At 40.6% G+C, this 24,328-nt stretch overlaps 1 protein-coding gene across 1 annotated transcript; it reads left to right on the forward strand.

The window, feature by feature from the left end:
* The first annotated feature begins 1,419 nt into the window (after positions 1-1,419).
* On the forward strand, positions 1,420-23,317 carry LOC310966643 (protein ENL-like). The gene is made up of 12 exons (XM_083940442.1): positions 1,420-1,485; positions 6,084-6,264; positions 7,763-7,845; positions 9,034-9,177; positions 10,046-10,171; positions 12,755-13,408; positions 13,875-13,965; positions 14,095-14,206; positions 14,991-15,090; positions 15,689-15,766; positions 16,534-16,605; positions 17,612-23,317. Exons 1-12 carry the CDS (start codon positions 1,474-1,476, stop codon positions 17,738-17,740), a joined length of 1,782 nt encoding a protein of 593 aa, XP_083796568.1. The 5' UTR covers positions 1,420-1,473; the 3' UTR covers positions 17,741-23,317.
* Positions 23,318-24,328: the final 1,011 nt, after the last annotated feature.

Consider the following 24,328-nt stretch of genomic DNA (forward strand, 5'->3'; position numbering starts at 1 on the left):
GAGGTACAAAGCCAGGGGGAGAGAGCGGCGACCTTCTGTCCCGTAGCTGAGGCCCGATAATCTCACATCAAAGTCTGAGCACCACAGAGACATGACTGCAACGGGACCTCACTCCCTGACTCTATCAAAGAGACGTCTTCAACCGAGAGACGTACTGCTTTCTGTTCAGATTTAACTTTTTAAGTTTTAAACAGAGGTAAAATCAGTGTTACAAGCTGGGGTGTTAAAGGTTATAATAATGTCACTTGGATATAGAAAACTTTTATCTCAGTAATGCAGAAAACACATGGTGAACTAACTAACACAACAAAAATCACCAGGATACAAAGAAATGCGCTTCTCTTCTTAGTAGCAGTATTACGTGTTTAGATCATTATGTATAAGTGGCAAGACCACACTGTAAAAACTATATTAGAACAAAGTACTGCATTCAATGTTGTATTCTATTTAAAATAATACACTTAATATATGAAAAATTGGCTTCATGCACTCCTAATGCAGCATGAATGGTCCCTGTCAATGTATCACTGTATTATCGGGTCATTATTTTTGATGCATTTACATGTAAGCAGTGTGGTTAGTAGTTAACTTGTAACTAAAGCTATATAAATGTGGATTGTATAGTAAAAAACATATTTCCCTCTGAAATGTAGTTGAATAGAGGTCTAAAAGAAGTTGCATAAAATGGAAATAATCCAGTAAAGTACTTCAAGATTGTTCTACAAAATACTGTACTCAATAACACGGTGATTTTATTTTGGTTTTATAAGAAGAGCATTGGTAGGAGGTTTATGTGAAAGCTCACACAAACTACATCAGACTGTTCATAAAAATGTGAATTTCTCAGAAAATTAAGCATACTGATTTTGTTGTTGTTGTAAACGTAGGAGGAATGGGATATAACTTTATTTACCCTGAAGGAAACGGTTGTGCAGATGTTGCAATAGGCAACTAGTACAGGAAAAGATGGAAATATATAATATCAGTATGTATGCACAGTGCCATATTCTTTATACTGTTGTATAAGTTAGATATAAGCCCCATTATTGATTTTGCATTTGCCAGACTAATAGTAAAAGTTAGAATGTGAAAGCCATGCAATCGAACCCCGATTAATCAATTAGCATCATGTGCATTTTACAATTGAAACAGAGCTGTAGCCATTGGGACAGGCCCGCTGTCACTCGAGGAAACCCCCAGAAAATGCTTTAATTGTATTTGCAGCTCAGCGTCTGCCCCGCCTCCCGAGCGTTCCGATTGGTTCCTTTCAAGAGGGGTAAAATTTCCCGCTCCCTGATTGGCTGAGAGAGCTTTCTGTTTTGGTTGCCTGCCAGCAGCCGTCTGGAAGGGGAGGGGAGCCCGTCTGCCTTCCGCTTCTGGGCTGGATTGACACACAATGAGGAGCAGAGGCTGGGGAGACGCTCCACAAACGCCGCTGTAAATAAATACAACAATCACTGAGGCCAGAGAAACATGGAGAACCAGGTACAGTGGGTTTTCTGTCTCCTTGTGGAAGCTGAACTTTTCACGGAGCAAACGCCAGCAGGCTGCGCGCCGGCAGGGCAGGAGTGAATCCTCTGTGCTGCTAGCCAGAAGAAAAAAATGCTCCTGCTGCTAATGAACTCGCAGTTGTTTGGCTCTGGAGCTATGCTAGCTGGGCACTCATACATCGGTATTTACCGCTAGCTAGCTTCACTGTACCACACCATTCAGCACCGCTGCATAGCTATAGCCACAACCAGGCACACAAAGAGATTCACACCTTTACTGCCGCGTTTAACACGTACATGCACACTGTTATACTCCATGCAGACCAGTTTGAGACGAGGTTTTGTTGTAGCTAAGCTAAGCTAGTCTACCTATCAGGAGAGTGTCGGCCGTCGGCTAAAGGCTAAGGAGCCGCTACAAGGCGCCGGGGAAAAGATTTGTCCTCTCCAGGTCGGGCTGCAGAGGCGGGGTGGTGTCTGCACTGCCAGCGGCCTGAAACCTCACATGCGAGGCTAATAAAGCCAGCAACCGACCATACAACTTCTGGAAGATCTCTGCATTATTTGCCAACAGTTGGTTAATGTTTTACCACATTCTTCTTGATTGTGGACTAAAATGCAAGCAGCGTGGTGAGAAAGCTGACAAATTCTCCTGAGTGCAGACTCCGTCTAACTTGAATCCAGTTTTGATGACCACCCAGGCATTGGCTGATAATTATTATGAAGCAAATAACACAGAATATAAAACATACCTTTTAGGAAGGATTTATGTCATCCTAAAAAAAAGCTGCACCATTTATTTAGCAGAAAAGTGGGGAAACAAATTGCATATCCTTTAACTGTAAGGGAGATTTTGCTTCAAACTGGGTTACTCTCTAAATGCCTGAGGTTATTCAGGACTGTATTTCAGATGTCTAGGCCACACACACCCATGGAAAGTGGCTCAGCCACTTTCTTGGAGCTTCAGCGCTGGTCCCTTTTGAAGTTTTAACTAGATCTGTGAGTGTTCATCCAAAGGAAGTCTAATGCTGCAAGTTATAGGAGACATTGAAGTTGTACGTGTAATGAATGTTAACTATGTGAAAGATTTGCATTAGATATGTCCTTCTTATTACTCAAATATATGCACAATTTCCAGTTTATTGGTACACATAGCCAAAATAAAGTAGCCTCACAATGAGACCTACCTTCATGAAGGTTACAACGCTTAGTTGTTCATCGGTTAAAGAGAGGTGTGATTAAACGTTATGGTCGTTTTAGAGGCTGCAGTTTGACCCGATTTAATTATTACTTTGTACTTAGGTGTTTCTAATAACCCTCACTGTTCTAAATTAACATTATAAGTTATTGTACATGTGTTTGTTTTAGATAGGTGGACCTAGTTAGTCTGAGACCCAGAAGAGAGACAGTTGAATCTGTAAATGTTGCATTTTAATTTATTTATTGCACATAACAGCATCATGACACAGCCAAAGTGGGCAGTGAAGCAGGGTCGTGACTGTGTGTGCAAATTCTGAGATCCTTTCTGTTTTCTAGTTATGAGATCTCAATTTATGAACATTGCAGTTGGGATGACATGATGAGTGGTCCTGCAGCGCTTTGTAATCCCCACACGCTCATTCACACACCCTATTTCCAATACTCACTTGTTTTCCTTGGGTACTGCAGATAGGCTATTTGTGTCTCCCCCGTGGCTCTCTGGGAATGACCATTTTCCAATACAAGTAACTGTTTCATCTCTCTTAGATGTGAGGTTTGGTGTGTGATGATGGAGGATTTAGCTGGAACCTGCAGCCTCATGAAAACACAGCTGCCATCATGATTGTTTGTATGTGTGTCCTCCGAAGGAAACTTTCTTACTTTTTTTTATTGTAATCGTTTATTAGCTGGAAGAGATTAACATGGTCACGAGGGGTGTGATTTACATGTCAGCTGGGAGTTCATTGTTTTCATGGGAGCCGGTGTGTCTGCCAAAATTTGTATTTCCCCTCAATTTGAGCAGAGAGAGAGAGAGAGACATTAGTAGCTTTGTGTGGTCTGGTTTTGTTGCCTTTTTATAGAGGAAGGCTTAATAAATGTGAAGTCATTTTGTCTGTTTGGTACAAGTCTAATTAAATGATTGAGAAAATTAATGATTGTTTTTGATGCATGTCCTCAGTGTTTCATACTGAGTATTCAGGCAGTGTGCTGCAGTTCAGTTAATCTTTATCTCCGTCAAGTTGGTTTTCATTTATTGTCATTATTTCCCAGCCTAATATTGCCTCATAGGCTCTTAATGTTCAGATTATTGGTAGGAATTATAGTCAGTGCTGAGTTTTGTAAGCATGTTCTTCATAGTTTCATACAGTCTTATCGAAGTCGCAATATGGACTAGTGCACTATCCAAGTTGCAGGGGAGAACAAAGCAAAATATGTGTCAAAATACCAATCTGAATTAAGTATTATGGTGCTGAGATATGTCCTGGAAAGGGATTTAGATTGTAAGTCTATTGTCTGATCCACACTCCGGAGCAGAAGATGGCGGTAATGCACCAGTAAGCTGGATGCTTATTGCTGCACACACTTGGAAGATGAAGAACAAACGTCCTGGCCTACAGATGGTATTCTACAGATGTGAAGAGATATTTTACCCTTTTTAATCCAGATCTGTGTCACAGCATTGTGTTCAGATGAACGGTGTTTGATGCTGGTCCTCGGGGACTTCAGCTACGGACTCAATGCCCACATTGCCAAGACACAGACCTGGATTAAAATGGGTTGAATATCTCTTTAAGAAAAATAATTTGTTTGGTAGAGATCCTAACGGAAATCACACCCCGATCATTTTAATACAATTTTCAAGGAAAATGAGAGTAACGATGCAAAATTCCCTCCAATATTAGGAACCTTATCAAAATTGCAATATGAGTAAAAAATGATTGAAATTAGATATTTTCCTCACATTGTGCAGCCGTAGTTCAATTCATGCCCGTGTGTATCATCATCATTTCCTGTATTTTGTATTTAGCTGTAGTTTTAGAAGTCAATCTGCAGAAAATTCAATTTTAAATTTATTGTTTGATCAGTTTTGCATCATTAAGTTCATTTGCATTGAAAATTATATTTAAATAATCATTGTGGGATTTGAATTTAATTTTTTTTTTTTTTTTTTTAGGTCGGCCACACAGTATTTAAATCAGAATGATATTTTGACCCATATATTTTCCCTTTTAACAAATATTGCAATTTGGATATTGCACTCGCCCATAGTGCAATTTCAATAAAATTCTGAATAATTGCTCAGCTCTTCTAAATTAAACTAAATGTTATGTTAATCTAGAGCTGAACTTGAAAGATGTCTTCTTTCGTCCAAAACACAAATATAAATACATTTACTGTCACATTAATCAAAGAAAGGTAGCAGCAGATACTCACAATGTATAAGCTGAAACTAGTGGAGGTTTGGTATTTGTACTTTAAAAAGGGTTTAGACTGTTAATCAATTATGAAAAGAGTTCCTCATTAATTAGCCTGTCGACCAGTTAATCAATTAATCACCTTGGATCTAATTGCCTCAGCCTCATATTTCCTCCTGGGCTCTTAATCTTCAGAGGACTGGGAGAAATTTTCATGCCTCCAGTTTATTGTTCCCTTTCATTTCTGATTCACCGTCTTCCTCTTCGGCTCATTATCATCCTGATTCTTGTTGTCCCTATCACAGTCTGGATTTTTTGCGGAGTCGTGGATGAAGGGGGGCCTGTGATGATTGGAGGGACTCCTCGCTGCTCACTGTGGGTGTGTGCGCGTGCGTAAGAGTTAGCCAGCCAGGGAGTGCCAGACCAGCTCATCTCAATCCCGTCCCCTTTAATCCCCCCACTCAGTCCCAGCTCACGAGCTGCTCTGTGCTGGGCCAAATCCCCACATTCTTCAGTCCTCCCCTGGACATAAAGTACCCCCCCCCCCCCCCCCCCCCTCTCGCCTCTTCACTTGCTATGCCAATCACCACCATAACACCAGCACAGTGTCATTTGCTTGTCCCATCGCTGTCATTGTTCTTGGCGGAGAGAGTTAGCCTGAAAATGTGCCCCTCTTCTGGAGAAGCCTTTTGAGATCTGTCGGCTCGGTCAGCTAATCACTCCCCTTCCTCAGGGAGCGTCCCGACAACGGTCTAGCTTTGTGTTTGTCCAGACTAAGTGTTCAACTTCTCCTCTTGAGTATAAAGTTCACAAGAAAAGAGAGATTCAGAGGTTTTTTTTTTGTTCAAGGTGAAATGAATAATGGCCCCTCGGTTTAATCTAAGTACTAGCTTTGATCTAGTTTGTTTCTTAAAGATTAAATTAACTTTTAACCTCTTTTTATCGTGATGAAACAAGGAATCTACTTGCAGTTTGAAGTCTAAGAGGAAGAAGAAAACAATCTTAAAGCCTTTATTTGACCTTTCTCTGCTCTCCACGATGTCCACAAAGATCTTCATCATGTTCTTGATCTCAATTTTTCTACCCTTGATGTTCACATTTGGCCTATTTCTGGTTTGTGTATATATATACGCCCCACGTCTACATGCCTTGTCGTGATAAACGGTATTTGACTCTTTCCTCTCTTTCTGTCTCTTTTCAGTGCACAGTGCAGGTGAAGCTGGAGTTGGGCCACAGAGCCCAGCTAAGGAAAAAGGTGACATCAGAAGGCTTCACCCACGACTGGATGGTGTTTGTCCGAGGGCCAGAGACCGGCGACATCCAGCACTTTGTAGAAAAGGTTGTCTTCCGCCTGCACGAGAGCTTCCCCAAACCCAAAAGAGGTGAGACACAGATTAGGATATTTGAACCCCTTTAGCATTTATCAGAAAGGAACCGGCCAGCTCGTTGTTTAATTGCCTAAACAAAACCAGTCTGCTACAGTGGAAGCACACAGACCTCTACACATCAGACTGCTCGGTTATAACGCAACTCAGACAGTCAGATTTGTCCGTGTCCCCAATGTTTCTCCTCCCGGCTTAGATGGATGGCACATGTAGCAGTGCTCCAGTGGAATTCATAAGTTAGCGGCTTATTATTACTGCTTATTGCGCTGAACAGCTTGGTGAATTTCAGCCTGTATGCATGTCTTTCAAGCCTAACATTGTTGATACTAATATTGGTAGCAGAATAACACGTTAGTGACTGTCCTGCAGCTGCTCTCTGATGTGCACCCACCTTCAGTGGGAGGAGAGAAGAGAAGGAGAAAAGTGCCCGCAACTGACAGCAAAACACATTAAAGTCTCTCACACTGAGAATGCAAACACTGTGCTGCAACACGTCTTTCGGTTCAATTAAAGGCATTTTTTAAGGATCATGTAAAAACCAAATATCCGAATACCAAAATTTAAAAACAAACGCCTACCCAACGAACAAACGAATATCTGAAGAATCGAATCGATCGGTCCTGCCCAAGCTTTAGATGCTACATAAAAGACATTAAGTAATAAATATAGCATAATATAGCATATTTCTATGAATATAGAAACTAATTTCATGTAATTTCAAAATGATGAACACAAAAAAATAGAAGAGAGTGCTAAATAAAAACATGAAGGGGGATTATGATCTTATGCTGTGTCCAAACACGCATGCTATGCATAATTAAAACAACTTAATTAATAAATTAATAATAATAACAACTTTGATACAGTGAAGTGTATTTTCAGATGAAGTTATGGTACTGTGAAAATCTCATAACTTTGAAAGCCTAACTGCAATATTTAACCAGAAATAGTATGCAGTTCACATACTATTGGTTTCACACAAAGAATTGAGATATACTAAACGTCTCACATACTGTTTTTGTGTACCAAAAAGACACCGCCATACATGCGTAAGATTCCATGTTTTTGCAGGCAGGTGTAATGACATTCTTGAAGTTGTATTTTTATGATCATTCACAGAGGTCAAAGTGAGGGTAGGTAGCACAGACGCAACACAACACAACAAATGGTGCAGGGAAATAATCGATGTGTCATTTGTCTCTTTACATTTCTGCCTCCTTTAGAAAATGGTGCACTCATCCTGTAAATACCTAAACATGTCGGCCAAGTTGATTTATTGTTGTATACACTTAAAAAAAAATGTGTTCATCATTGTATTCATGGTTGTATATAGAGTATACTGTATATGTATGTATAAAATTGTTTTCATTTTGTGAATGACTTTAAGGAGTATTTGTTTCTTGGAAATAGGGTTGTCCACCCCCATTAACTCTATTGTTAAGAGTAATGTGAGTAATGTAATTATTGCTATTGACATGTCTGTGTCTGTTTGCAGTCTGCAAGGAGCCTCCGTACAAAGTGGAGGAATCGGGCTACGCAGGCTTCCTCATGCCTATTGAGGTTTACTTCAAGAACAAGGTGAGATCGAACGGACACTGATGGTGAACTCTGTAAAAAAAGAAGAAAAGAAAAAAACGATATGGTTTGAGTTTTGTAAATTGATTTTTACATGTTGTGGGTGTTATATTATGTATCTTTGCAATTAATGTGGATATCGTACTTGTGAACTGCACTGAAATATTTACAGACTGCAGGAGGCCAACCTTACTGTTGACTGCTTTAGATGCACACAAACGTCTGGGTTACTGGGAGGAAAACCGTTTTTCCAGAAGAAATCTAGTTAACGGGGTTGATTACGTAACTTGATTAGAAGACAAAAAAATGGTTGTTTCTTTTACATGATGCTACAGAAATCAGGTTATTGTCCACAGCCAAGAATATGCAGATTAGTTTAAGTGCATAGAGATTGTTTAAGTGCAACATGGTGATGATTTAAACCCCTTGTTTGGCGATTTCTTTTGTGAATGGCTTCACTTTGGACAGCTGTACTAACACACTCTCCAGTAGGAGTTCCTATATTTGCACTTGGCCAATCGGAAAGCATGATTTTGTTAGAAAAACCTTTATGAGAGAGGCATTTCTCTCATTAAGTGTAAGAAATAAAATCAGCACACACCATTATACTGGCACATTTAAGTCACCATCATCCATTAAAATGAATGATGAAAGAAAGAAAGGCTCACTTTACTCTCATTAAAAGATAAGGACGATGCTTAAGAGGTACGTGCACATTAGCGAACCATCGTCTCCTGCAGCTCTTTATAATATTAAACCTCTGGACTGCAGCCAAAAAATGTAACATTTCCTCTTATGTACAATTAACTAATACATAATGGGCAAAACTGTCAAGATTAAGACAATACTTAAAATGCAAGTAAGAGAAGTGTAAATATCAGCCACCGTTAATCGCATTTACAAGAAGGCTTGTTTCTCTCTCTGAAGAGTGTCTTAATGCCCCTTTCTCGCCTTTAATTGTCCTCTTCTCTACAGCGTCTCTCAGGAATGTTAGTTGATTCTTATCAGTGTGTCGGCTCCGGCTGTGTCTGTGTTTTATTGCCTTCCTGGGTGATAGTTCATTCATTCAGCTTTTATCTCTTGTTGTGAAATATGTCTGTGTAATGCAGAAAGACAAACGCAAATTAGTTTGCACACACATGCTGTTAAAGGAGGTTTAAAACGGTCTTTTATCCTGTTGTCTTTCTTCAGGAAGAGCCAAAAAAGGTGTGTTTCAACTATGACCTATTCCTCAACTTGGAGGGCAACCCACCAGTCAACCACCTGCGCTGTGAGAAGCTCACCTTCAACAACCCCACCAAAGAATTCAGGAGAAAGCTGATCAAAGCTGGAGGGGTGAGGCTGCCTGACACATGGGCTGGTTGACTTGACTGACGGCTAAATGACTAAATAGAGTCAACAGCAGATACTATTGTTGTCAATAATACAACAGTAGCAGCTACTACATGATTTATTTTATCATGGGCCATGAAGTGTGATGAAATGCTGGTTCTGCTATCTGCATGTGTGCATTCTTTAGTATTTCAGCACCATCACACACAGTCACAAAGTGATCATTTCAGAAAAAACTTAAATTAATTTGTCACTTTCCATTGGTTAACCCATTGATCCATCGGTGTTAATTTCATCCATCCACATTTGTATAAAGAAAATGAATAATATGATGAGAAATTACTGTTGGATTCTGCTGGGATGTGCTGAAAAAATGTGACATGATAAAAAAGAATTATAGGCCAGATTGTTCCTACTGGTTATTCATCATACTTTCATTCTTATGTCTTGAATTTAACTTGAAGCCTGCAGAAATCCTGTCAGTCCTGTCACATAGAAACCTTTAACACATCTTAATAATAATAATAATAATACAGCATTCAAAATATGATTAAACCAAGTAAGTAAAAGAAGTGTATATAAAGTATAAATGAAATTTTAAAAAACACGAAAAGAAGCAAATAAAAGAGAGAAAAAACAAAGAACTGTTATAGAATTTGAAGCTTTTTCTCCCATTTGCTAAAACAGTTGATGAGTTCATCTTTTGTACTGATGATTCAAACCATAGACCTGCTGTCAGTCATGAACCATTTATCTTTTGGTTTTGCGTTTTGTCTTCAGTCAAAGTAAATACACTATTCAAGAATTTACAATGTTTATACAATATTTACGATCCACAAAGAAACTCAACTCTTTGTCTCTTTAATTTCAGGTATTGGTGGTTCCAGAGGGGGCAGAAGCCGTGTCAAGGCCTAGTCCAGACTACCCGATGCTCCCCACCATCCCCCTCTCTGCCTTCTCAGACCCCAAGAAGACCAAGACCTCTCATGTGTCAAAGGTTGGTTCAGTTTCCAACAAGAAAATACCATCTTGGTCATCTCACCACGGTCAGCCTGCTCCATTCATCTGGAGTATTTAACTAAACACTGTCAACACATCATTGATCATTCCAGTCAATTTTCTATTGACATCCTTTGAAAGCTATGGGGGCAAATGCGTAAATGAACATTGTGTTAAATCATTGAATCAGTCTTGAGAACAGGCTGACTCAAACTTCTAATCATAGCCAGCTGTTTGTGAGCATCTGTATGCAGAAGTTCATCCAGCTTATCTGCCAGAAGACAGGACATGAAACTGATTCTGTTACATTTCCCATTGTTGCCCCGTTTTGGTATCAATCTTTTACAGACCAGTCTAGTGGTAAGGTTTGACTGAAATTAAATGGCATGGGTGTTTCATAATCATAACTTTGCATAATTATTCTTTTATCAGATTCCTCCTGATGTTTTTTTGTAGACACAATCTGATTTTGGTATAATTTTACAAAACCTTAAGACCCACATTGTTGGTGACTAACTTCACGTTGGGCTGATGACTAAATTCCCCCTTCATTTTGAAATTGGAATACATGTTTCTTCAGTCCACGTTATTGCTGTGGCATTGAGTAGGCGTGTGTTGAGCACCGGCTTGGACTTGGTTTCATCCAGCTGTGTCCATCTGCTGATTATAGAAAAAGTCAATAAGAGCCCCCTCTGAAGACACACACACACACACACACACACACACACACACACACACACACACACACACACACACACACACACACACACACACACACACACACACACACACACACACACACACACACACACACACACACACACACACACACACACACACACACACCAATCCTCCAGTCTGTTTTGCGTCTATTAGTCTATTGTAATAACAGCTCCAATGTACATAAAAACGTAAAACTGTTAACTGATAAGCGGAAGAGTGTGGAAATACTTTCCTCTACCTGCATCACTGTGCCAGAGATCTCTGTTAAACCCCACTCCTGCGGATACAACCTTCACTAGATGCTTATTTTTTCTACTTAACCCAATGTTTTATTGTACATTTAAATTCGCTCATTTACTGCCCTTCACAGTAAGAGTCTAATCTAATGTAACACCAGCATACAACCAATGCAGTCCATGTCCTGTTTGCCCAGGATTGTCAGTCCAGATTGGCAGCTGAAAGCAGCAGCTATAGTCTGGACAAGTAACTCTGTTTAACTTGTGAAGTGGTGTGTGGTGAACTATCTTTTTCTTTTGTCTTTCTACTGTTTGTGGCCACGGTGGCAGCAGCACGGCTCCAGAGAAGCCTGTTAGACGGTCTTCCACTTTGGTTCCAGGCTAAAATATATATGTCAATACCTATCAGATGGATTTCCTTGAGAACATTCACGATCCCCAGAGGATGAATCTTACTGACTTTGATAATCCCCTGACTTTACCTCTAGTGCAACCATGAGGTTGACATTTGGATGGTTTGTGACTAAATACCTGCACCTACCAGCTAATGACATTCCAAGCAGCTTCAGCTTACTTTGTGTCTTGTGCTTATTAGCATGTTGACACACTAAACTGAGACAGTGAACATGATAAACATTACACCTGCTAAACATCATCGCGTTAGCATTGTCTCTGAAAGCATGTTTAGCATACCTATTTTAGCATTAAGCTCAAACCTGTTTAGCACAGTCTCACAGAGCTGCTAGCATGGCTGTAGATTCTACTCTTGTTCTACTGCGCATGTGTGGAACAGTTCCTCCAAAGTCAACGCTCCGTGGTTTTTGCAGCTGTCCGTGTACACGTCCGATTGGGAGTATCTCTAGGTGCATCATCTATAATGCACTGAGATTATTCTACCTGGCAGCTGTCTATGTTCACCAAAGCGTTTTGTCTTGAGTTTTTTTTTTTTAATTCTTTGCAATGGGAGCTCTGTGGGGTTTTTTTCTGGACAACAAGGACAAAAAAGTTTTTTTTTACCCACCTGTCTAATTACAGTGCAGAAGGTGCGAGACAAATAGGTTACCACAAAGACCAACTGTTACATACTACATGTAAAAGTGCTGAACAACAAAAACGGCGGAGAAATTAATACTGCTGGACTGTATACATCTGCATATATCTGTCATCTCTCCCTTTGTGCTTCAGCCTTCATCCAGAGTAAGTTGTCCACCTTGTGTCCACATTTTCACTTCCGTGGATATTCCAGTTACCTTGCATGGCAGCTGCATTCTCGCTGCAAGAATCGTGGGATCAAGGCATCTCCGTTGAAAGAAACGCCAGGCTCTGGCACTGAGCGTTTCAGAAGGACACTTGGCATTTTTAGCTAGGATAAAATGCTTTATTGGACACACAACCTTATGAAAGCAACATCACCAATGAGAGTTTGGTCGGACATCGACTAACCAATCGACTAACTAACCAACCAACCAACCAACCAACCAACCAACCAACCAACCAACCAGAAGAAGTCTGCCAGCCCTATTGACGAAGTCGGCCCTATTGATGAAGTCTTTTTGCTGCTGAGTTGCTGAGTGCTTTAAGAGTAGATTGTTGATAACAGTGATTTTGTTTTCTTTCTCCAGGAACCCAGCAAAGAGGGGAGCGGTGGCAGCAGCAAAGGACCCAAACCACACAAATTGACCAAGGAGCATCGTGAACGGCCTCGAAAAGACTCTGAGAGCAAAGCAACATCGAAAGGAGACAATGACAGAGACGGAAGCAGCAAAAGTGGTCGCGATCCTTCCTCTTCCTCATCCTCATCTTCAAAAAAGCCGTCAGAGATCAAAGTGAAAGATGAAGTTAAGGTTCTACCAAAGGCTGCCTTTAAGGAACCTAAACTCACCCTGAAGGAGTCAAAGATGGAGGGCATGTCCCCTAAAGGAGGGGGGGCTGGGAGTGGAGGGGGCGGAGGGGGAGGAGGTGGGGGAGGGCCCACAGAGTCTAAAGCCCCGGGAAAACGACCCTCCACTGTCGAGTCTCCCAAACCCAGCGCTAAGAAGCAGAAGAAGGGCAGCTCAGAGGGGCCGAAGGCGCCGACCAGCGGGGCCTTCACAGGAACTTCTCCTCGTGTTTCCTCCTCGTCTGCGGCCAGCCAGCCGTACACAGAGAAGAAACCTCCCAAGGAAAAAGGTCGTTGGGCCAAAGGAAAAAACGACACACAGGAGCCGAAGGAGCCCAAGAAACTTCCCGAGTCGGAAGAGTCAAATTCAGAGGACGAAGCATCTTCGAAGTCAGAGGTACGTTGGCTCCACAGGAGCTGCATTTTCAGACTTTCTTGGAAGTGAAAAAGATGGTTTTGCAATGCGGTAAGCGGTTAAAAACGTCATTATTATGATCATTGTATTTAAATGTAGGGCATTTAATCGATTAATCGATATCTATAGCATCTACAATAATTGTTAGCCCAAAATAACATCTTCAAATGTCTTATATTGTCACCATACTGTATATTCAAGTTGAATCACGTTGAAATTAAAGCAGCAAAATTTTCACAAATGAGAACTTACACATCTGCATTTGTAGACATGCTTTCCAGGAGAAAAGGCAGAAGTTAAAGACGGCACAATAATCATCTAATGTGTTGATACTTAACTCGAGACTTATCAGCCCATCCATTTCTGTTTTTTTTGTCCCATCAACTTTCTGTCCATTTCTTTACTTCCTTGTTTTCCATCTGATTATTTTCTTCTTCTCTTCTTATAGCAGTCGGCCCCTTCCAGTCCCTCTAACTCCAGTTCGAGCTCTGACTCCAGTTCAGATTCGGATTTTGAGCCAGGACAGAAACCGGGGCAAGGTAGAGAGTCCCTTCACCTTGTTTCATTGAAGAGATGAGCATCAATTCATTAATGATGAAGAGATATCTGGATTTAAAGAGTTGATGTGAGTTGTACTATAGTTTGTGTGACTCTGCCCCCTCTCCCAGGCCCCCTTCGATCAATGGTGGAGGAGATCCAGTCAGAAGAGTCGGATGACGACGACAGCAGCTCAGAGGAAGAGACACCCATTAAGACCAACCCCCCCAACCGCGACTCTCGGTCAGTCTCCCTGAAGGCCTCTTTCCATCTTTGGCTGTTGGTCAAAAACAGTGGTGCTCTGACACAAGTTCAATCTTGCTACTGCTAAAACACACGTTTACCTCAAACTCACTTTGTATGTTGCACTCTTTCTCAGCCTGCGACATACTTTTCTCTTGAGTTTTTTAATGCAAAGAAGTGGAAGCATTATGGTCCGAGTTTACTGTTTTGCTGCATTTTTAAAACAAAAGAGCAGTGCATGAGTTCCATTCAAATCAAGTGAAAATTTCAAACTTATTTCATGAAAACTTTTCGGTTTTCTACTGTCTGACTTTTCCACCTCAGCCAAGTGTAAGAACCTTTTTACAATATTTTTCCAATTTCCAGCATCTCCACGCAGGTTTTTATGTGTGAGAATTGTGCACAAAATAGAAAAAAGGGGAAACTTTCTGCGTGAGTCAACTGGCTTTTATCAAAAAATTCTGACATTCCTCAAAATACACAACACAGACACTAATTTTATTAGACTGATTTCACACAGTGTGACCTGCAGTGAACTTGTAAGATGGTCAGGCTCGTTAACTCCTTGTCCCCGTTTTTATCTCTTCTCAGTATTGTTTACTCTTGTTGATTTTTAAATGTCTGTTGTGTCTTCACCAAACAATTAACCGGCTCCATATTAGCAGCAAATAACTATAATCTAAGATGCACACGCCCAAGTACAATGCTAAGCAGAATGACCGTGTGTTCTGTCTGCCAGTCTATGTGTGATTGACCTCTGACCCTGCCCTGTCCCCTCTGTCAGACTCAGCCTGGACAGCGAGAGTGACAGCAGTGACGGCTCGCACAGCCCCAGTCGAGACCCCGCCCCGCCCCTGCAGAAACACAGCTCCTCCAATAATAAAGTGAGTCTCACAGACCTTGTTTTACTGCCTGCTTTCATTTATGTGTTAAGGATGAATTAATTTTTAGTTTAAGATAAACATTTATACCAAACATGGACATTTGCATTTGTTAGATCAACTGTCTGATTCAAAGTTCGCCCTCCTGTTTAACGATTCTGGTTTTATTTATTCTTAAAAATATTACTGAGTTCATCTTCATCCAGTATTCTTCAGTGTTCAAATGTCAACATTATCCTGCGGCAACATGAAAAAATGATGAAAGAAATGTATTTTGTTAGTTTGATAAAAACCTTTGTGTGAGTAAAACTATCAAAACAATACTTAAAAAAAACAGTTGAAGGCATTTGTTTCAGACAAAGACAACTCATTTTTAATTTCAGTATATGCTGTATTTTTAACATCTTGCTTCGTACCCATCTAAAATAACCCGAAGACATGAGAACCACAGTGTTTCAGGACTGCATGAGGCTTACAGTGACACTTTAGCTGTATTCACTGTCATCACTGTCCCAGATGGTCTCACATCACTGCCTCTGCTTCTTTTGTATCCTCCCTCTCTGTAATGTACTTCCTCCTTTCCCGCTCTCCTTTTCTACAGGTTTCAGGCAGAAAGAGTCCAGATTCCTCATTTCGCTCAGAGAAGGTGTTGAAGAAGGGATACGACAAGGTAGGAAGGGTAAATCAAACTTTTTTTTACGCTTTAACACGCACACATACACACAAGCAGTGTTTAGTCCATATTCAATGAGTGCATTAATGAATTCAAGATGGAGTAATGGACAGTGAATTAATCCAGATGTGCAGACAGACTCTGGCCTATGAACCCCTTGAAAAGATTCTCTTTTTACTACTTTGTGACGAGATGATTCATGAAGTGAATGAATAAAATGAAACTGGTAAACTGATCCTATATCACTCCTTCACATTAAAACATGAGCTCAGTTTCATGGATTTGTTGAGAAGTTAAGAAAAAGGTTGAATCCCACACTAATTCAAAGGACGAGGTCTACTTCAGGATGACCTTAAGTGAACAAAAATAAACAGTCAGTTGCTTATGCTATCATGTTAATGTTATTTGATCCCATAGACACTCAACAGTTGAGCCTAGATAGCCTATATTGTTGTGATGTAACTTCGGACGCACCAAATACATGAAAAGGTCTGTCTAACTATCTCGTAAAAACGAATGTAATATTTTTCACTTCCATTCACTGAGCCAACACACGGGGATAGTTTCACAATCAGAAATACCAGAAGAGACACCTGACTGGCCTCAAGTCAGAAAAGAACATTACTCTAATTAGGGCCTGCAGTAGGTCAGGCGAACTCCTTTTTTTAAAGATTATTTTTACCATGTTCATTCAGAAGTTTAGATTTCAATCAAAAATAACAGCTGTATGACTCCTTCGTGTCCTCTTTAATACTGACGTGTTCACTCTGCAGGCCTACACAGAAGAACTGGTGGACCTCCATCGCAGACTGATGGCTTTAAGGGAGCGTAACGTCCTGCAGCAGGTGTGTGTTCGTGCCTCTGTTTTCACTTGATACTGTTGATCATTTTGTCAAATAGCGGGCCATATTCCATTGTTAAAATATTGCACTAAACAACCAACAGCTTGCATTTCGGATAAGTGGTGAACCATGAATGGACCGCGTAAAAAATGAAGAATGTGATCTGAAGTACATATTGAAAATAGATGTATTTACTATTTTTTCTTGTCTGCTGTCACCACTAATGTAAGTAACATTAGGAAGTATTTTTTTTTTTTTGTAGAATAAACTAAAACGGGATTGTTGTGACAGTGGACTGTGCGTGTAGGCGGCTGTTCAGTTCCTCTTTTTGTTGCAGTCAGCACCGTCTGACCTGTAACAAACAACGTCTCTACTAATAGCTACAGAAGCAAAGAGGCAAGAGTCGATTTAAGCATGCCTTTTAAAGCCATCTATCATTTTTAACTGGTTAATCCATCCATCCATTTTATGTCACTTATCCAGGTCGAGGTCACATACAGGGTTGAAAATTTGGGAAATATGTGGCAATTATGTTTTCAAGGATAGAAATATGCTTTAATTTGATTATACTCCTTGGAAAACGCTTGCTTTTTAAAATAAGCTGGTGTTTCATCCGCACCATCGGCCATGTAAACCAACAATCTTTTATTCGAAATGTAGGTACATTGAAAGTGCATGAAATGTGCTTGACTTTTACTCTTAAGGGCTATACGAGCCCCCCAAATTAATTAATTAATTAATCATCTCATGAGGAATTATTGTTGTATACTGCTAGGAAGAACTGAAATGTATTTAAAAAATAGATAATTTAAGGCTACATTATCCTGGCTGGTTTTCTATCATACTGGCATACTTGATTGTAAACAAGTATTAAATATATATATTATATATATATATATATATATATATATATATATATATATATATATATATATAATATATGTGTATTTCAGGAATAATGATTATGGTAAATGATGACGATTGATCACTCCTCTCACTCTTCTGTCAGATTGTGAACCTGATTGAGGAGACGGGCCACTTCAACGTGACCAACACCACCTTTGACTTTGACCTCTTTTCACTGGACGAGTCAACCGTCCGCAAACTACAGAGCTACCTGGAGGCGACAGCCACGTGACAGGAAGCCGAAAACGTTGTGGGGAAACCGGCCTGTGGATGGCAGCGGCGGAGGTAGACTCACCACCTCGTCTCCTCTTTTTAAGGAGGGGACGAGCAGCCACATCGTGTCGCAGCTGTTTCACAGGCCTGACTGAATCATCAAAGAACTACCACGCAAACAGAAACACACAAACAAACACAAGCACACATGAAGACACATCACCTTCGCGTGACGCAGGGGAGGAAACTGGAGGTGGTGAACGAGGTGCGGGAGGGTGGAGGAGGAGCGGAGTGGCTGAACTCCGTTTACAGTCAGATTTTCACTACACATCTTTTTTTTTTGAGTCTGTGCAGAGCTGTGGTATGCACCCCACACCCTCCTTCACCCTCCTGCAGTCCCGCCTTTGCAAACCCAATACTTCCCCTCCTCCTCCTCCTCCTCCTCTTCACACGCACACTCCGTACTCGGCAGAACACTTCAGTCCCCTTCCCCCTGCTGTCAGCTGGAGCTCATTTCTCTCCGACATACTCTTTAAGTAGTGTGTTGACTGTGCATGCGCGTGTGCGTGTCTGTGTGTGTGTGTGAGCACTGCTGAGGTTTAGGAGATGTTGTCTTTGTGGTTACCGACTTCTCTTTGTTCGTGAAGCCCGAGCACAAACAGCCAGTTTGCCCTCCTTCACACACATACGGCAAGCAAATGCAGATTCAGGTAATAATTTACTTTAACCCCCCTATTTAGCATTTATAAGCAGTATATAAATGTTGAATAAGTGGTTTATAACACACTATAATGTAATAAGTAAGATTGGTATAACTCCTTGTTGGTTTATGAACTGACAATGAATGACAATTTAGTAAAACACACACACACACACACACACACACACACACACACTGTACCTTAATGTCCTTGTATGTGCTTATGGCTATTACAGTGTGTTATAAATGCTGTTTAAAATTGGGTAGGGGGGTCTGTACACTTAACACTGTACACTTAACACTGAGACGCGTGCTGTACGTATGTGTGACTCTGTTTTGAATGACCGTGTTTCTCTGTTGTCCGAACATTTGAAAAAACATGTTCTGTTGAGTTTCCCCTCTATTTCCTCGCACTGAAAGCTGAGCCTTGACCTCCTACCAACAGCCCCCCCTTTCCCACTGAAGACCCCTCAATCCATCCCTCCTCTCCTCCTCCAACTCCCGTCTTCTCATGTTGGCGTGCATGAAAGGCCTCGACTGCTCGCAGCCAGAGCAGTGGAGGATCACTCCTGAATTGCCTTGTAAGTGGGAGGGTAGGGTGGGGAGGGGGGTTTAAAAAAAAGCCGTGAAAAAGTAGCCATACTTGTCTCCCAGAATCCAAAAATAAGGAAAAAATAAATAAATAGGGGCCACGCTTTTTTACATTTTATTTTTCTACAAGTGCATTTTGTGTATTTATTCCCAGACTGCGGTTAAAATAACCTGTGAGCTATGAATGTATATCGCTTTTACTTTTCTACAGCCCCACTCTAGTGCCTTTTTCTGCAACTTGCAGTGTGAGGGGGGATGGGGTGGGGTGTGCGCTCTGTTAGCCATGGTCACACAGCTTGAACCCCCCCCAAACCCCAAGTGTTAATAGGGATGCCTGAATATCCAGTATTGTCTTAATGGCTTCCATCCCTGCTTCTCTTTTTCCAGTGTCTTTGTAGGCTGTGGTCATTTCTATCAGTGACGTCTCTGTTAATCAAGCCCTCTAGAAATTTTAAGGCCACTATTTTTTTCCCCGGTGGTGGTCGGCATGTTTTGATGTTTTTGCTTTCTGAGATTAGGTTCAGTGTTTTTAATGAGGGAGCATCAGGGGACCGTTTGGTAGTTACTCACATTAATTAGCTCTAGTAACAGTTGCGTCAGCTGTGTCGTGTGTTTTGTGAGACGGTTGTCGTTGAAAATAGGATCAGGGTTCCCTCTTCAAGCGGTTTGAAGTATTTAAACACGGACCATTTGAGACCAAGTTACCGGACACTTGGGGAGCATCAACAAAGGGCACGTAAGCAGAAATATAAGCTAAAGAAAACCCTCCTTGTGATTTGAAATGTGTATACCAGGTGCCTGCATCATGAAGCAAGGTCAGTGGGTAAGGCGGATGACTTAAACCCAAGCTGTACGGTCTCAAGAAGCTGGCTAAGTTTAACCAGTTTAGATCACTACACCAGTGCTGCTTCAGAGAAGTTTCACTTTGGAGGATTACATCAAAACCTGTAAATGATTAGTAATAATGAGCACAAAGCGGCATGATCACACGCCGGTAGACTCACTTTGCTTAACATGCTAAACCATAGCAGACATGTATGATACGTTTGTAGCACAACCCACTTTTTTAGTTTTATTAGAGGTGACAGGAAATGAGGGGAGAGAAGATGAAAGAAGATGCTTCATTAATAATGTTGCTGTTTATTGTCAGCGTTTATAGCCCAGTAGATGCCCACAGTGCCTCTAGCATGTAGCACAGAGCAAGTTGGCCATTGTTATCAATCTATTATGATATTTACAGTTGCATTTAATTGAACTGAAATTCTTTAATTGGTACAGCGCAGTCTATTTTGCTTTAATTATCCATTACTGCAGCTCACAAGAGCATGCATGGACTCATGCAACACAGTATTTTTCTAGACTCAAAGTGGTCATACGTAAAAAGAAATACCCACTAAAAGCATCTTTATTTAAAAAGATATCTATCCACGCACTGCTACTAGAAGATTATATACAAATTGAGTCCATTATTCTTAATATCAGGACACATCAGAGTGCATTATCACACTAATGTAGACAGTTTTTTTTACCACACCGCTTAACATTTGAGTTCAGGCACAGAGCGGTTTCTAAATTCAATACATTTTACACATTTCCTTCTTAATGATAAACAATAATTAAGATTTATTTTCTTCAAAATTGTACACATTTACTCTGCAGCCTTTTGCAGCAGTGTTACTTTTTTGTTTGTTGATCAAGAAACAGAGAAGCACAAATGTCAATAATCAATTCATTCTCACTCAAACATGTTAATTATGGAGTCTAATGAAGCCTATAATGCGAACTGTTAGCTATAGTCTATTGGGATGCACCGATCCGACTTCAGTCTCCATACCGATACTTGGGCTTTGAGTATCGACCGATACCAGTGTGTGAATAATAAGCTGTTTGCCTCGCTGTGACTGGGGTCAATCTTTTTTGTGCAAGGCAACATCAGGCTTGACTTAAACATTGCTTTCCTAACTTTAGAAAATAAAACAAAACAATCAGTATCAGATCGGTGCATCCCTATAGTCTATTACTTTAACTATTTGACCATTCTTGTTTACCTTTTTGTTTTACATGTGAATATGGTGACATTTACAGGATGTTGCCTACTTTTCCTTGATATTTTTCTATCTTTTAAACTCTAAATATTTTATTTTTTTTACATTTGCCCCAGAGAGATCCAGTTTTGTCTTAATAATACGATTGACTTCTTTTTACGCCTCTCAAATGTAAACAAACTCCTGCCCACTTTGGTAAATTATGGGTTAACAGAGCCAGCAGCCAGCTTTATGAGACCGGTTTCCAGGATCACCAGTATTAGGTTTCGTGAAGCCAGAATGAGGTGAACTTGTTTCTTGATTCAGGCCCCTGGTGTGTTAGTTCCTGTGGCCCCTCTAGGCTTTACACATACACACACGAGCCCACTGGTTTACAAACCTTCAATGAGCGATTCCCTCCTCCCTCCCCCTCCTCCTCTGTTTTTTTCCTGCCGACAGTGTTTTTATTCTGACGCTTCGATAGCTTTAATACTTCTCTCTCTTTTTCTGTTGCCTGCCTGGCTCAGCAACCTGTACACACTCCCTCTCCTTACTGTAAATGCCGTCTGAGCACGGAAAATGTCTCCAAAAAAAAAACGACGAATAAACCTGGATTCCTGCCGCCTTATGTGCCCTGCAGTAACCCCGCTCCTGCCCTCACTTCTTCCCCCCGGCCCACCCTCATTTTCTCTAGGTGTGCCTCTGTCAACAGAACTTCAGGCCGTGATTACTGAGAATGAACTTTGAAACTTTGTGTGAGTGACGTTTGTGCATCTGCGAGTGTGTTTGTCAGCGATAGGAGAGATTTTAAAAACCAACCTCTCTGTCCTCTTCTCTGTGCATCAATGTGGGAACTTTTAAGTCCTAGTTCATGAACTCTGACCTTTGACCGGGCACCCATTCAGTCCCTTGTTGTGGTGGTTGAGAAGGGGAGGTTACGTGGGGTCTCGAGAGAAGCCCCACTGTCTACCCACAGTCAATGTTTTATTTATGGACCTCTGCACTTTTGGCTGTGATGACTTCAGTACTTAAGTAGTTACCTGAACTGTATTTTTAAGGATTTTATACAATATTTACATGCAATACGATATGAAATGATTTTTTTTTTTTTTTTTGCCAACCATTTCTTTTGTTTGTTTATTATTTAATTGTCTTTATTTTGGCATGATTTGTCACTATTATTCACAAACATGCCTGTTGGATCTATTTTAGGCGTAAAACGTTATGGGGGAAGGTCCCTGTATGTTTTTTTTGTCATGATTCTGATGACAGCTGAACACCCGAGAAGCAGGTGTAGGAAAACATTATCAACCTCTTCTTCCAGTAGGAGGAACTGGACCAGAACAAGGACAAGAGGAGTCCGACACTTTGGTTCAGACAACTTAACTGTTGAGCTAAACATGTTTATTTTCTGTGTCATGTCAAATAATGATTCAAGTGTTTCTTTACACCCCCCCACCCCCCCCCCCTCCCACCCCCCCAAAAACAAAAACAAACAGTGACCTGATTTCATCAAGTTATGAGAACATGAACCTGAAGAAACACATCATAGGAAACGACAGAGTTGTGAAGTGGGTTAGAACTGTTGAGCGCCCCCTGGCATCGGAGGTAAAAGTGTCACTCGTTTTTTCCACAGACACTGTTGCGTTACTCACAGTTGAAGCTCTTTTAAGTCTTTGATCAACATTAAACTCTCGTGGTTCACTTTAAGTCAAAATTATCTAAAAACTGCCCGAAAATATCTGGTTAACTACAACTCCGGGGAGCATTGCGGACAAACAAAAAATCTGCTAACAGCAGGTGGAAGTTAAAGATAATTCTGTTAAGAAAAAAAAAAGTGATTTTACAATCTGAAGCTTGAATTAGTTAACACCTGCAATGAAAAACTGTTTAAAAACTACCTGATTGGTGCCTCTGACTGACACCTTCTCCATGGCAACAACCGCATAGGCTCATGGGTATTGTAGTATTTAGAGCCAAAGCCAAAATGATGAATATAACATGATTCCTCAGAAAAGTAGTTGAACAATTTTAATTAGTGATCCTAACATAACCTTATATAACCGTTAAATTATCCAGAAGAGTCCTGTGTTTCTATGTTGAGCAACGTTGAAGATCGATTTAATAAAAAAAGTGAAAATGGGAATAGAGAATGGAGAGAAACACTTCCGGTTCCTCTCACTTTGCAACTCTGTGCAGGTCTTTGGGAGTGGAGCCTTTCAGCTGAGACTATATTATATATATAATGCGTGTATAATACAGCAAAGGTAGAATATCTACTGTGTGGATCTTTTAGAGAAGGAGGAAAAAGTAAAAATATTGAGCAAATGGTTGCAAATATGTGGAGGGGGTGGGAGGGGGCATGTGCAGACAGGATTTTTCTGCGTCAGTGGTCGTCATAATGTGTCAGTGACAGGGGGACAGGGTTGCCTGTATTTATAAAGGTTTGTTTTTTTTAAACTGGGGATAAAGGGCGGGGGGAGTCCGAAATGTGTTCCATATATGTGGTCCAAGCAGAACAAATGAACTGGATGTGCAGAACAATTTGGTATATTTGGAAAATAAAAACTTGGCATTGCAATGCCACCATGTGGCCGTATGATGCAAGTTGTTAACAAGGACAAAACATGTTATTTTAATGTTAATTTTTATTTTGAAATCATATTATTAATAAAGTCATTAAGTACTGTTGTCCCCGTGTGTGTCTGACCATCATTGACCGCTGTGTGACCCGGTCATGGTTGCGTGTGGATGGTTCATGTAGAGTTCACGTGATGGTCAGTGCAGTCTGCGGGGTTAAAAGGACACGCAGCGGGCCGGGCAATAACGCTCATGATGCATTGACACTATCGAGGAAATGTCACTACAGAGAAGGAGGTTTATTGGTTAAGGCTAATCAATAAATTGTACTCTGTGAGGCAGCTCTGCATCGACTTAAACTAGTTTGAGTAGTAGAGCAGTACTGGAAATGTATATGATCTTTCTCACCGTGAGGAAAATTTTGCAGGATAAACTAAAAACACATTGCTGCCTCATTATTGATTGTTTAATCAGTCAACAACATTGTTTCTCAATCGACTTTCCAGAGTATTTACTGGATTACAAAATATATCAATATTGCAATTAAAGATAGAACAATTACTTGATATACTAACCAATCATCAGAACATTAGTCCACAGCAATTTTGATAGTCAAGTAATTGTTTAGTCTATTGTTTATATTTTTTAATGCCTGGTTCCAGCTCCTTTAATGTGAATATTTGCTGGTTTTCTTTAGTTTGGACTGTTGCTC

The sequence above is a fragment of the Echiichthys vipera genome (assembly GCF_963691815.1).
Source record: "Echiichthys vipera genome assembly, chromosome: 3".
NCBI lineage: Eukaryota > Metazoa > Chordata > Actinopteri > Perciformes > Trachinidae > Echiichthys > Echiichthys vipera.

Bases quoted from the DNA above. Each gene is read 5' to 3' on its own strand.
- LOC310966643 (XM_083940442.1), top strand. The intron at 6,265-7,762 runs GTGAGACACAGA...GTCTGTTTGCAG, and splicing joins CTTCCCCAAACCCAAAAGAG to TCTGCAAGGAGCCTCCGTAC. The intron at 9,178-10,045 runs GTGAGGCTGCCT...CTTTAATTTCAG, and splicing joins AGCTGATCAAAGCTGGAGGG to GTATTGGTGGTTCCAGAGGG.